The 15,825-nt window shown below is 40.7% G+C and overlaps 1 protein-coding gene across 1 annotated transcript in view; it reads right to left on the bottom strand.

The window, feature by feature from the left end:
- The window catches only part of LOC105057471 (zinc finger CCCH domain-containing protein 4), a 33,189-nt gene extending 18,736 nt beyond the window's left edge, over positions 1 to 14,453 (bottom strand). The window contains exons 1-5 of the mRNA XM_010940087.4: positions 14,177 to 14,453; positions 11,824 to 12,010; positions 11,192 to 11,359; positions 10,827 to 10,974; positions 3,517 to 3,831 (exon numbers count right to left, since the gene is read on the bottom strand). Coding sequence (XP_010938389.1) covers positions 3,517 to 3,831; positions 10,827 to 10,974; positions 11,192 to 11,359; positions 11,824 to 12,010; positions 14,177 to 14,348 — 990 coding nt within the window. The 5' untranslated portion in view covers positions 14,349 to 14,453. The remainder of the gene's footprint in view (positions 1 to 3,516; positions 3,832 to 10,826; positions 10,975 to 11,191; positions 11,360 to 11,823; positions 12,011 to 14,176) is intronic.
- Between the last annotated feature and the right edge of the window lie 1,372 nt (positions 14,454 to 15,825).

Below are 15,825 nucleotides of genomic sequence, written 5' to 3'. Positions count from 1 at the left end.
TCTTGAGAAAGATATCTATATGGAGTAGCCTATGGGTTTTACATCCGATGATGGTGATCACAGAGTCTGCAAGCTGTAAAAATCCATATACTAATTAAAGCAAGCTTTCGGAGTTAGAACCATCGTTTTGATAAGGCAATCAAATCATTTGATTTCATCAAAAATGAAAAAAAACTTTGTGTATACAAGAGGTCAGTGGGAGTGCAATCACCTTCCTCGTATTATACGTGGATGATATTCTCCTTATTGAGAATGACATTCCCATGCTGACCATGGTCAAAAGATGGTTGTCCAAAAAATTTTCCATGAAAGACCTAGGAGAAGCGTCCTATATTCTCGGAATAAAGGTCTATAGAGATAGACCTAAACGGATGTTTAGCCTGTCACAAAAGCTGTACATAGAGAAGGTGCTGAAGAGGTTCAGCATGAAAAACTCTAAGAGAGATCTCTTACCTCTTAGGCACAGTATTAGTCTCTTCAAGATGATGTGTCCGACCACATCTGAGGAGGTGCAGCGCATGAATAGGATTCCTTATGCTTCGACGATAGGAAGCCTCATGTACGCCATGCTATGTACTTGACCTGATATTGCCCTTAACATGAGTGTCACGAGCATGTATCAGTCGAAACCAGACAAGGAGCACTGGATAGCTGTGAAGAACATCCTTAAGTACTTAAGAAGGACTAAAGATCTATTCTTGATCTTTGGAGGTGATTCTGAGTTGCAAATCAAAGGCTATACTGACTCAGACTTTATGTCTGATCCTGATGATAGAAAATCTACGTCAGGGTACATGTTCGTTTGCATTGGTGGCACAGTTAGCTGGAAGAGTTCCAAACAACCCATCATAGCGGATTCGACCACGGAGACTGAGTATGTCGCTACTTCGGATGCTGCAAAAGAAAGCTTCTAATTCAAAAAGTTCATTGCGGAACTTGGGATTATGACACTGAATGCCATACCGTTGTACTGCGACAATAATGGAGCCATAGCATTTGCTAAAGAGTCGAGATCTCATCAAAAATCTAAGCACATCGAGCGGTATTTTCATATCATACGCAACTACCTCAAAAAGAAACATATCGAGGTGCGAAGAGTAGACTCCGCGGACAACGTGACAGACCCACTGACTAAGCAGTTGAGCCAACCGAAAATGAAAGTCCACCTTGAAAAGATGGGACTTAGATTTGTGGTCAATTAACTTTAGTCCAAGTAGGAGATTGTTAGATGTATGTCCTAGAAGCCAATATGACTGACACATTGTGATAATTCTAGACACAATTTTATACTTAATATATTAATATGATCAATAAAAGATATTTTCATTTTCATTCAAGTGTGATGTATTCTTGAATCGCCCATGAAATTAGTTTTGATATATATTCTCAAAGTGTTGAAAATTAGAAATATGTATTTAATTCTTAAATATTTCCGATCATGGAATCATCATAAGGACAGTGATAGATCCAGATAGACTGGCACACAAATCACTTTTTTCGAGATAAATGAGTCTCTGAACTATTGTGTAGAGACACAGGACGATGAGTGCGAATGGTTGTTAGAGAACAACTAGTACTAAGCGTGACCATACGAAAGATCACCTGAATTTCTATTCAATCATCAATGATTATCTCGATGCTGTAGTTGTATGACTGATCCTTTGACTTGAGATGGTACTGCTACTCGCAATGAAGCTGCTGAAGTTTGACTGACACATAAATATGGGCCTCAATGAGCCCTTGTAGTGGATGTTGGCGATAGTTGATCCACTGTAGGAGTAGGGTGCGCATCAAGACAGGACTATCGACCTTGATAAAGAGTAGTCTTATGAGATTCGAAAGGTTAAGTCCAAGATCTATGGCCATAGTAGTGTGATTGATGGAAAAAAATTTTCATAAGAGTCACAACTAGACTTGAGCCAATCGAATCTATCATATGACTAATGTTGAGGTTTGATGATTTATCCATGACCTGCCATCTAGTCGGAACTCACGATAGAGAAACTGAATCACACGTTAACTACACCTAGAGATTCATTTCAGTTCTACTGGATTGCCACTATATACTGCTAGGTGTCACTGATGGATTGTGAGAACTCACTAAGATTGTTCTGAATCGACAATTCTTGCTGAGTTAGAATGAAATTGTTCTGATCCATTGAAAAGAGTTTCAATGATACAATGATAGAGATCATTGTGTATCTCACTACCAGATAGAATTGAACCTATGGGGTCACACAACAAAGGAATTAGACCTGGAATAAGTAATTGAGCTTATGAAGTGTCAATTGGGTTTAAAAAAACCCATTGGGTTCATGATAACCTTGCTAGCACATAGTTGGACCAATTCCTCTTTTCGTTGGGATTACTTATTTGATAAGATAATTCTAACTTAATTATCTGCTAATAACCTACATGAATAAGATTCATGAGACTCCAATTGTTAGGTGTCTAAGGTTATGAATCATATTAATTAAGGGTACAAGTTCCTAATTAATTTTCTTGATAATTATTTTTAGGCGCCACTTTGATTTGATCAAGTTGGGCATGTCCATTGATTAGAGGGCTTTTAGTTCTCTTATAAGGCGTCTCTTGAGTGTGTTTTGGGGTATCTAATTATGGGTGCAAGGGTCCCAGTTGTTGGGGCCTAAAGAATCTCCTAAAGTAAGTTGGATAACTTAAGTTAATAGGAAATCCAATGTAAGTAAGACTTGTATTATGTGATTGAATAAGATTAAATCCTTGTGCCTATGTAAAGGGACCTCCCCTAAAGTCTTAGAGCATCCAAACCAGCAGCTCCTCATGCCCAAAAGCTCTCCCCACCCCTCTCTTCCTCTCCCTTTCTCTTCTCTTCGGCATTCTACACGCTCATCCCTTGGGATGCGAGTCCCAAGGAGTTCCACGCCAAGGTGTTAGGCATCCCACAATTTTCTGGTTGCTGGTGTTTTGTAGCAGCACAAAACAAGAAGAAACTCTAGAGAAGAGGAGAAGAAGAAAATCAAGGAGAAAGATCAAGTGTTGATCGCGATCCAGGCTTCGTTCAGATTCAGTATGCTGAATTTTGGAGAACCAAAATTCAGATTAAAGAGGGATGTTCCAAGCTGATCCCGAGTGGATACTCATAGAGACCGGACACTTGTACAGCTAAGAGAGAACTTCTTCTCTTTCAGATCCAGATTCGAAAAAAAAGGATTGCGAAACAGGTATGTGATTTGATCCCAATCTGAATTCAGCATATATCAATTTCAGCATATGAGATAGATCCATGTGGTTTTATGTTTTCATGCATGCATAATTCAGATTAAAAGTATTTTAATCTTATTCTCCGCTACGATGTTTAGAAAATAAAATTTTTGAAACACATATGCATGCAACAAATCCCGAATTTCAACAGTACTTTGCATAAAAAACAAGAAGAAAACATAATATGGACATACACAAACATAACAACAACATTATCAAAAAATTGCATGTGACCCAAATGCAACAGAAAGAAGCCACTAAAATATGAAGTACCTTCCGGTGAGATCTCAACACTCTCATAGCCAAGAGTGCTTGATCAGTGTCAATGCTGCGATGAAGAATGTATACTTTGAAGACTGAACTAAGGGGCCTTAAAAGAATCCATTGCTGCTCCAATGCATAGTACGTTGGAAGAAAAACTAATATACACTTCTCAATATCTGGTTCATTTTCATGTAGGTGCAATATCAACTCATGAATAAGCATGTGTACTTGAGGTTCCATGTCAGCTTTCGCAGCAGCAGGATTCGGCCCAGAACAGTATCTATCTGATAATGATTCTGAACTCATCTCCAGAAGCTCAGAAACCTGGTCAGCAATAGTGATTTGAAATAATCATTCACTCCTCGAAGCTAAGAAAAACAGCATGGATGCGCAGACGTATATCATAAACAGACATTCAGATCCATGCAGTAATAAGAATATACTTTGAACATCTAAGAACATGAGCATGAGAGACTGGTCACAAGAACCTCCTGCCTAGCAATCAGGAGATTAAAATAGGCTCCCGTTATCAAAAGAACCACAGGCCCAGAGGTAGAGCTGATTAAATGGTCAAATGCTTCGCAATTGACCAAGATGGCCTACATGCATTCAAGAATAATGAGGTTTAAGTGCAATTTAACTAAATATTAGTGCGCACCTGCAAAATGTGATTCAGATTTATGTGAAAAACTCTCCAGCAGAAGAAAGGTATAAGCCATGGAATAAAAGAGATTTGCATAGGATGCTGACATTTGTAGTGTCAAAATAGGCCACAATGCATGAAGTTTGAAAGTTTGGGGCTTCACTGTATACAAAGAAGCAGCACAAAGGAAAACTAATCGATCTAACAAGTAATTTCTTATTACATAAAAAGAATGATACATGATCAGAAAAAAAATAGATAGGAAAGGGGCAAATTAGGATCTTATCATTGATAATGACCTACAGAAAATTAACCATCCATAAAAGCACCAAACACATACTCCAATAGAGGGAAAAATTCTCCTACAATGCTAAGGGAATTCCAAACTGTTCACCATCAGTCGAAATTTATTTCAGTCGTTTAACCTCCTTGCAAGCTGATAGATTGTGGCATATAAATGCACAGCAAGTATTCACTGTATGTCTGCTTCTTTATGCAGAAGTTCTATGGCCATCCATGCAGCTTTCACTAATATAAGTACTCAGAAGTAACAGAGGCTGCATTTAGCATCACTGCCAGTTTTCATTTTTCTAAAACCTAAAAACTGAAAATATGTTTGTGTCTTTTTTTTTTCATTTTAAAGAAATAAATTTGTTTAATATAGTAAATTGTTTTTAAAAATATAAAAATAAATTATATAAGCAGTTGTGGTGGTGATGGTGGCAGCATCGGTGATAGTGGCATGGTGGTTGCAGCAGCAGTGGCAACATGGCAGGATTAGTGATTGTGCAGGCAGAAAAAGAATGGGGGAGTGAGGGGCGGTGGTGGTGGTGGCAGTGGCAACATGGCAGGGTTGGTGATTGTGGCAGCAAAAAAGGAAGGGGGAAGTGAGGAGTGTTTCTCTTTTCAAAGAAAAAAATAAAAGTCACATTTAACAGCTTCCATTTTTTGTCAAAAACCAGACTAGAGTATTTGAAGAAAATTGCCCTACTAAACAGGTTTCTTGCCTCAGTTTTTGTGCATTAGTTCTTAATTGAAACCAAGGACAGAATACCAAACAGGGCCATAGTCATTGAGGTAAATGTGAAAATATTGTCAAAGTATGCAATAATGAAGAATTTAATAGGCATACGCATCAATTAGCCAATTATTTCTTTCACAGATAACTGCCCTTGATGTAAAGAGAAAGGGAGAATAATCAAGAAAGAAACCAAGAGATGAAATTAAAATTGACTAATAATATTATGATAAATTACAAGGAAATGTATAATCAAGGTTTACCATACTTGCCAGTGCCGGTACATACCGACTATATCATACCATAATCAGCCCCCGTGCTGAATGTACCAACACAGTGAGAAAATGGTACCGGTACATGATCCGGAACCAAGATGGCGAACCTTGTGCATGATGCTTTCGCCATTTTTATCTACATGTAGCCCATGAGAGTGCAAATTATGGAGACAAAAGTTCTGAGATTACAAAAGAAATTCAAATTGAAGTCTGCAGTCACTCCAGTATGTCAAGCACATGGTTCTGTCCATTGAAATACCAGGTGTAATCCTGTGCAAGTACATTGCTTACATATTTCACTATATTAGTTAATGCATGTAGGTTTTGGGGTTATCTCTACAATACAGAACCCCCAGTATCTGTGATGTCACGTTGAGGTGCATACCATTCTACCAGTGCAATATCAGTATTAACTGGCACAGTGATAGATTGTGCAAACAAAGACCAAGGGAGAAAAACCCTATAAGGTCTCCAAATAACCAACCAGCATATTGACCAGTCATCATGATATCTTTTCAATTGATCCAGTTCACATAAGTGACACAACTCAACGATGGAGAAAGTCAAGATGTCAATCTGCTGGACCAGAGCATACCTATCTAAATGTTCCAACAAGCAAGGCTTGAGACTGGAGTGAAACAGTACGTTCCAGGCCAAAGCAAATATCAGGTAGGCCTGGCAAACAAGCAAGCTGTTCATGAGCCAGATCGTGTTTGGCTCAAAATTCAGATCAAAACTGACTCACCTTCTTAGTAAACCATCTGAGAATTTCTGAGCTTGAAACATGAGCAAGCCAAGCTCAAGCTATGTCAATATGCCTCAATTTATACATTTTCAGTATATATAGATAATTAATTGTTAGATTTCAATCCAATAGCTGAATCACTTAGTCCGATTCAGCCGTTGGACCAAGAACTGACAGTTGATTATATCTATATATGGTAGAAAGATACATATATATAGATAGAGAGATCAAGATAGACATACAGATATATAGATCTTAAGAGGAGAAGCCCTAAAGCTCCCCTTTCCCAATCTCACGCCACCTCACCTTCCCTTTGGAGCTGAATCCTCTTCCTTCTCTCCCCTCTGGGCATCTCCTTGTCCTCCAGCTCTAATCCTTTCCCTCTCCTCCTCTACCACCACCTCCTAGCCACCACGATCTCCCTCCCCTTTGTTGAAGAAAATGCCTCGAGATTTGGTCCACAATAAGATTAGAACGAGGTCCAGAACGATGAACGGAGTCCAACGAGCCCAAAAACAGCCTAAACAAAGTCCAGACGGAGGAGATACGTGCGACAGAAGACCAGCACGGAGGCTCGTACGGCCCACAGGCAGCGTAGGCCAGTGGCAGAGCGGGCCAGGCCTAGCACGCAGGCGGGCCCAGCGTGGACAAGCGCGGACCGGCCCAACGGATGCACGGCGCACAGCCCGTGAGAAGCTTTCACGCAGTCCACGCCGCATGTGTGGATCGGGCGGTCCATGGGAGGAGCGTGGACCGGCAGATGGTTTCCTAGCGGTTTCTTACGGTCCACGGTGGATCGGGCGGCATTTTCCCATGCTTCGCGCAGTCTACGGGCACAGTTTTGGTGCGGGAGCGCGATCGAACGGCTGGCGGCGCACACGATCTTGATCGGATGATTTAGGGGCTAATTTGAGTCCTGATTCAACTATGTTTCCGTGTGGGGCTCAATCTTACGCCTTTAAAACCCTGTAGATGCAACAAAGAGCTGTGGCATGGTGAACAATCGATAGAGAACCTGAGAAGCGGTTCGGCAACAGCAGTAGCCTGAGGAGTGATTCAACAGAGAGCAAAGGTACAGGGGCACCTCGGACAGATTATCAAACAACAATCGTTTCAAGGGTTTGGAGGGTCTTCTTAAGTTCTAATGAGAGCTTTGTAAGGGTAGCTTCTAATTGAGAGAGATTGTGTATAAAAGTTGAGAGTGTGAGGATCTCCTCTTGTATTTGTTCTTTTTCATAATAAAGCTTTGCATGTCCCATGGAGGTAAGCCTTGAGCTGATCCACGTACTTAATTATTTTTTTCTTATCTTGTATTTCTTTCTCTTCTTTTGCGGTATCTACACATGATCGAGTGCAACGCGAGTAGTATCAAAAAGGTCCTGTGTGATGGTGTCCTAGCCAGACATTCCCAACAACTGGTATCAGAGCTCAGGCAATACCAGCACACGAGGTTGTCCGGATCGTGACAGTATTGATCGAGATTGAAGATGGAGAAGACAAGCTCAATCAAGTGAAGATCAGCCGGTTTGATGGGAAGTGCAATTTTCCCTCTAACAGTCGAGAGTAAAGGACGTGCTCATCCAGCAAGAATTGACAGACGCTTTCTTGTACGAGGAGATGCCGACTACCATGGAGGTAACGGTTTAGAAGCAGCTCCAGATGCAGGTGGTGAGCATGATCCGCTTATACTTGGTAGATGATGTGGTGATCCATGTGCTTGACGAGACTTCTCCGACGATGCTGTGATCGAAGCTCGAAAAGTTGTACATGACGAAGTCCCTCACTAACACTCTTCCTCTAGAGGCAGTTCTACCAACTGTGGATGACCGAAGAACAGAGCATGCAGGAGCATCTAAATAACTTTCAAAAAATTCTCACCGATCTCTTCAGCATTGATGAGAAAGTTAAGGAGAAGACCAGAACGTTGGTCTTGCTATCATCACTTTCTCCCTCTTTCGAGTCCTTGATGATTGCTCTTCTAGTAGAAAAGAGCACCATCAAGATAGAAGAGATAACTTCTGCATTTCTCCAGAATGAGATTCTCAAATGGAAGAATCGAACTTTGAGTTTAAGTGGTGACTCAGCTCTAACAGTGACTGGAGGACGTGGCGACGAAAGATGAAGCGACAGAAAATCGCGACGTGGGCGGTCCAGATCCAGGATGAGGGACTACAGCAAAATCATATGCTACCAGTGTGACGAGTTGGGACATCGTGTCAAAGATTGCCCTCAACTTAAGGATCAAATGATGGCTACTATGTCGGGGCTAGTAGCGACACTGAGATCGTTGATGCACTTATGGTCTCAGATGACGTATTTACTTTTTTCCAGCAGTAGATTTTAGACTCTGCTTGTTCCCATCATGTCTGTTGTAGAGAGGAGCTATTTGAGTCTCTGGAGATCAGTGAGGATACTGTCCACTTGCCAGATGGATCGAACTATACGATCAAGGGCATCGAAATGGTCAGCATAGAGACACATGATCGAGCAATGAGAAAATTGGATGAGGTCCGATACATAACCAGCTTTAAGAAAATCTAATTTTTCTCAGCAGATTGGATTCAAGCAGCTACAGGTGGAGAGCTGATAGAGGAATCTTGAAGATTTTGCATGGCAATAGGATCGTGATGAAGAAGAAGCAGTATGGAGGACACTAACCTTGATAAAGAGTCTAGTGCGAGGTGAAGCTCCAGGAGCAGAGGGATCAGGCATGAGATGGGAGACTCAGAAGGATGACAAATGACGTTGCAAGATGAGATTTCTATTGCCGCAGGAAACTATCCTGAGCAGGTCTCGATCAGAGTGGACACAGCCCATGATAGAGATGGAATCGAGCAGTCTGACTCGACTCCCATATTTATCCATCCATGAGCACAGACGTTTACCCTAGGCAATGAGGGCAAGAGATGAGCTCTCAGAATTATTGTGAAGGCCGAATATCGAGTCAAGGTGAAGATTGTTAAGAAAAATATCTCGAGATTCAGTCTACAATAAGCCTAGAATGAGGTTCAGGACAATGAACGGAGTCCAATGAGCCCAAAAACAGTCCAAACGAAGTCCAGACGGAGGAGATACGCACGATAGAAGGCCAGCACGGAGGCTTATACGGCCCACGAGCCGTCGGAGAAGGCCCACAGGCGGCGTAGGCTAGCGGCAGAGCGGGCCAAACCCAACCGGCGGACCAGGCGCACGACCCAACATGCGAGCAGGCCCAGCGTGGATGCACGCGGCCTAGCAGACGCAAGGGCGCGCGGCCCGTGCAAAGCTTTCACGAGGTCCACGCCCTATGCATGGACCGGGCGATCCATGGGAGGAGTGTGGACCGACAAATGGTTTCCCAGCGATTTCTCGCAGTCCACAATGGATCGGACGGCACTTTTCTGCATTTCTCGCAGTTTACGGGCGGTCTACAAGTGTAGTTTTGGTGCGGGAGCGCAATCGAACGGCTGACGGCACATGCAGTCTTGATCGGATAGTTTAAAGGCTGATTTGAGTCCTGATTCAACTCTGTTTCCGTGTGGGACACGGTCTTAGACCTTTAAAACCCTGTGGATACAACAGAGAGCTGTGGCATGGTGAATAGTCGACAGAGAATCCTGAGAAACGGTTCAGCAGCGGCAACAGTAGCAGCCTGAGGAGCGGTTCGACAGAGAGCAAAGGTACAGGGGCACCTCAAGCCAATTGTCAGACAGCGGTCGTTTCAAGGGTTCAGAGGATCTTCTTGAGTTCTAGTAGGAGTTTTGTAAGATAGCTTCTAATTGAGAGAGATTGTGTATAAGGATTGAGAGTGTGAGGATCTCCTCTTGTATTTGTTCTTTTTCATAGTGAAGCTTTGCATGCCCCATAAAGATAAGCCTTGGACTGATCCACGTACTTGATTATTTTTTTTTGTCTTCTATTTTTTTCTCTTCTCTTGCGGTGTCTACATGTGATCGAGTGCAACGCGAGTGGTATCGAAAAGATCCTGTGGTGGTGGTGTCCTGACCAGACATCCCCAAACGCCCTTCTCCTCCGTCACCACCATTAACCTGAATATCCTCTCAAATATCCATCACATTCTCCTCTATGCCCCCTAAGGTCAAATCTCCCTTCCTTTCTCCTCCTCTGCCACCACCTCACCTGTCATTGTTCCATTGCCATCATCTCTCTCCCTCTCCTCCCCACCCCATCCCAAACACCCCCCTAAAAAAAAGAAAAAGGAAAAAAAAAAAAAAAGAAACTGAGCTCAAATGAGACATTCATGCTTGAGCTCCATCTGATTTGCTGTTCGAGCTTGAGCGAGCTGACTGGCTTGATTCTGTACAAGCGCAGCTCGAACTGCACTGTCGCAGCTCAACTCGAGCACAAGCTAATTCGCTTAAATCCCAACCTAACCTTGATCAACACCCAGCTCATGCATGTTCAGTTAGTTTTCCCTCTAATCTCAGGTTGATCCAATGGCATAATATGCAAAAGCAGCCAGTACACCTTAAATGCTAAAACTGTGGGGTAACTTCTGATTTTTCCTGGATGAGGTTGCAGATTTGACAAGTACTCTTCACAGTTCACACGCAAACTAATGCCACTGTCCAACTATCAGCCTGAATAATACACCCAACAAGTCATCATAAAAATAGACTATGAAACTACACTAATTACCTGCTCAAGATACAGAACTTTTCGCTGGAACACAATGTGCTGAGAGGCACTTGGAATTGCAATCACTTCAACTCTTTCACCTCTACCAAGATCTTTAAAGTAATCCTTGTATCTTGTAATATCAGCAGTAGCAGACATCAAAACAACCCTAGTTGACAAATGATAATTTACAACATCGGTCACCAAGTGTATACAGAAAATTCAAGTTTACTTCTACGGTATAGGAAACTTTAAGTTATGGCAAGGGGTTCTGGCCTACGGGTTTAACCAAGTAAAGAAAGGTGCTAATCAAGTTAGACTTGCATTAAGCCATAAATCCAAATGCTATTATCACAATATGACTAGGAAAAAAGTTAAGCACATACCTCAAATCATTGTTTTTTATCATAAACTGCTTCAAACATGCCAGAACAAGATCAGATTCCACAGATCGTTCATGCACTTCATCCAGTATTATAACCTTATATCTAAGCGCAGCCAACCCCATATCACGCATTTGTTCCAATAAAACACCAGCAGTTTTAAAAACAATTCTGTCACATATTAGGCAACCTTAGAACTTGCAGAAACTTTAACAACCAGTATAGCAAATATACATTACTCAGGAAGAATGTGTGAAAGCACCACAGAAAACGGATAAGACCAAGATGCAAGGGATGTATAATGTCAATACTTCAAAGTTCACAAGAGAAAGGAGAAAAGCTGTGAGGTGAAGAAATTCAATGCATGTCATATTCTTTTTAACAGTTCCACCCAAAATTACCAATTACAGTCAACAGTAACTTAAGGAACAAAAAAGCGTTCCGCTGAATAAGAGCTACAGAATTATGTATTATACACTCAGACTAAGTGCAATAACCAACATACAGGGTAAAGTACATTTTACGGATGTACATATTTCCCTTCATAAGTGCAATATCATGGTGGCTATTTGTCAAGAGAGAACTGCCAGTTAGGAAGGTTCAATTTACAATTTATTATTGTAAGAACTAGGTACCTCGTCAAGTTGATATCTGAGACATTTGAATGGCCAATATGATATCCAATCTCCCCTCCAACATCACAGTTGCGAGCTTTAGCCACCATTCTTGCTATTGCCACAACTGCAAATCTTCTAGGTTGCGTACACAATATGGGTTCCATATTTTCTTCAAGAAGGAACTGTGGAACTTGGGAGCTCTTACCTTTGATGTAGCAAAAAACACATTCACCACTAAGAAAGCATAAGAGCCGCACATTGCACCAAAAAGAAAAGGTGAAGAGAAACATATCAATTTCCAATTCAAAAAAGAGTAGCTCGCGTAGAATCTTCACATGTTCTTATGCAATGCCATGAATGATAAATCACCCGATGAGCATAAACAAAAACAGGACAGCTGTAACATTTTCTTGGTGAATAATCCTCTGTGATCTTTCAATTATTGCAATCTTATAAATTGTGGACAATCCTAGATCCAAAATGAAGATCTATAGCATTTAAGGAAGTTAAAGAGGAGCTCATGATACAAATCATCAGCACATGTCATGCATGTCAGAGTTAGGATGGCTTCTGGCTCCAATCAGATTAGAGTTTTGTTTTAAAAGAAAATTGCCTCAATAGACACACCGGCAATCTTGGAAGGTGCACTTTTCTTGTTCCTCTCCATAGGAGTATGAAGTATGAACTGAACTCTGTGGGGGAATATCCATTTACTACTGAAGTAATTATAGACGGGTGAAGCCACGTGGACTGAGAAGCCTCCCAGTGTTTTGGTTATATGTTAAGATAGATCACCGTATGATGCAAGAAATCCAAAGTTCTCCTCCAAGGTATTGACTAAGGTTTCAAATATCGACCACATTGTACTGTATTGATCCCGTATCATGCATGTATCAACTCAGATCAAATCATCCAGTTCAATGAAGCATGAGTAGATAGACATACTAAATACCCTACCATTGAAGTACATGAACAATATGGAGGATGTTCCTCGAGATTCAAAAAGAAGATTGAGTTTTGGTAGCAGTCATAACATAATGCCCTTGTGCAGTAATTAGTGTACATCTCAGACATACTAATCGCCAGGAGTGGTTTAACTATGATTCAATTGTTTGATCATTTAGAGGAAAAAAACAGAAAGAGGTAAAACAAAAAAATTAATGTCTCAGTGACCAAAGCTTTGATGTGGTAATCCTTACAATGTATGAGCTAGATGAGTTAAAAATTTGCTATCTCTATCATTTCTGGAGATATAATATCACGAACTCAATTACAACAATTGTTTTGACTTTTTGAATCCTTCTTGCACATTCATTAGCAATTTTCTAATGTAGCTTTGACACAAACTAGATCATGACTTACATCATCATTTGAGCCGCTTTTTCTTTTCTTTTCTTTTTTTTTTTCCTTTTTACATCTGGCTGCTAATCTGGCATCAACCTCCGCAATTTTTCTACTTAGCAAAGGACTGGCATTCATTGCACTTGGTGTAACACAATAAATGGAAAGGGAGAAATTAAGAGCATGGGTTCTCTGTGGTACCCGCAATGCACCGTACAATGCGGTACATCACGCACACCATCCATCACATGATGGACAGCTGCATGCGGCTGCGCACAGCGTGCATCGCACAATCCGCAACCGTTCGCCGCACTTGAAAATTAAATAATGATTTACAGCTTTAAGACTAAGCATTTGAAATCACTTTCTTTATGTTTTTTTTTTTTTTTTTTTGACCAACAGTGAACTTCTTTAAATCATCCTGTACTGCTATAACACTTCAAGCCATATTGTGGATTTGAAATGAGTGAAGTATAACAGCTGAAACCTGAACCATAGCGAGAAAAACTTAATCACGGCTATTCATCATCACTATAACAGGACGTGTTCACCAGTTTTTTGTGAAAAAACGCCCCAAAACATCCGTTGCACAAAACCTTCTCTGGTTAAGAACATCTGAGGATCCATACAACAGTTTCAATCTTTCCCTTTTTTCACTTCATTTTCTCTATTGACTTCCATGGAACCCCAATGCCACCATCCACACATTGAACAAAAAGGGAAAAAGGCAAAAATAAATAAATAAATAAATAAAACAACGAAAATCCTATTTCGCCGACATGCAAACATAATCCAATATAACTAAACAGTCTCGATAAGGGGAAGAAAAGAACATCAAATGCCAAACGGCCAGCAAAAAACATCGATCATTCCACCAAAAACAAAAACTAAAAAGAAAAACTAAAAAATGGAAACAATAGCAAACATCCACACGCGCACACACTAAATTACGATAAAATCTACAGGTAGAACGGAATCGATTCAGAGGCCGCTGCAATAAATGCATCAAGAAATCGAAGTACTGCTGTACCACATCCAGTGTCACCGACGATGAGCGTCACACGATTTTCCTGGATCTTTTCGACGATCTTCCTCCGGAGGGCCATCACCGGGAGCGGCGGCCGGGAGCCGGAGGAGGAGGCGCTGGTGGAGGCGGAGTAGGAGGAGGAAGCAACGGAGGAGGACTCCCAGTCCTTCCCCATCTTGGGAGCAGCGGAGAGAAGAGGCGAAAAGCGAGAGTAAAGAAGCTTGAGAGCGTTTTGATGCTGCTCAATCTCTCTACCGCGGGTGTTCCCGGGAGGATTGGGGGCGACGTTACCTCCATGACGGGACGTCTTTGTAGGGTTTTTATTCCGGATGCAAAATGCTTGGGGCCCCGACTTCGCTACCAAACAAAGCTTATTGCCACGCGTCAAACTGAGGGTTGGGATAACGTACGTGTGTCCCACCGGTTCCTGAATTGAGCCACTCATCTTATGCCGCATGGCATGTGTTTGATTCTGTGGTCGGTTTCCGTCGAACTATAACAATACTTTTCCGACAACTCCCGCCTTTCCATTCAAAGTCGTCGGCCTCGGCTTGGAGCGCGTTAAGTTGAGGTGTTCATGCATGTGACCATATTTAAATCATCCATGCGGTAATGTTTGGCAGCGGCATTTTTTTTTTATATATATATAATTAAAAAAATTACTTATGGTTTAAAAAAACATACACCACAAGACCCTATATACAAAATACAACTCAAAATGAATAGGTTGCCGGTTATTCATGACAAATCTTTACTCTCTCACCTTCATGGTTATCCAATCACTTGCTCTGTTGCCTACTCTAAGAATATGGATAGCTTTAAATGCATTTATTTTCATTATAAAATTAGCTTATAACCTCATACAATGCATACGATGTTATTTTTTTAAAACAATATTTAAGTTTATTTATCTATTTTGTTATATCCATTCTAAAAATATTTATGATTCATACAATTTATCTATTTAAAATACTTATGATACTAAATAGTATGTATTTATCTATTCTAGTGTGCATAAATATTTTATCATATTTATTTTTCTTAACCCTGATGCAGAAGCCTCTGTTTTAAAACTAGTTTCTATGATTCGAAATATAACTCCTACCCAAGCTTTCAAAACACCACCTCGTATCTCACAAAGCTAATGTTTAGAAAGTAAGGAAAATGATATATTACACTATAAACTTTGAGTCTCTATCTCTCTCATTCTATGATGGCTGGTGCAACCTAACTTGATATACAGTTGGCCCTTGAGTTGAATAGTCCACATTAATCAAGTTTATTTATGTATATGTGATCAAGAAGTAAAGACAGTAACCGTCGAGTAAGTTCAATTTTCTAAGAAAAGAAGTGCAAGAATAAGCATATGTAATGCGCCTACACCTTACGCTAAAATTTTATATGAGGTATAAAAGCTTAAGTCTTTGGATCACAATAAGATTGACTTAAATTGTGCACCATTTGATAAGGTTAACACAATCCGTGTTAAGTGTGCACCATTTAATAATTGTAAGATTTATATCAGATGATTTAGCATGTCACATTATCTATTACATAGGCCCCAAAGAAAAAAAGGAGGCTAAGATAGATGATTTTTTTTAATTGCTAAGAAAATATATTTAATATAGATCTTCTGCATTTCCATCCAAAGC

The sequence above is a fragment of the Elaeis guineensis genome, chromosome 14 (assembly GCF_000442705.2).
Source record: "Elaeis guineensis isolate ETL-2024a chromosome 14, EG11, whole genome shotgun sequence".
NCBI lineage: Eukaryota > Viridiplantae > Streptophyta > Magnoliopsida > Arecales > Arecaceae > Elaeis > Elaeis guineensis.
This window is presented reverse-complemented; position numbering and strand designations above follow the sequence as displayed.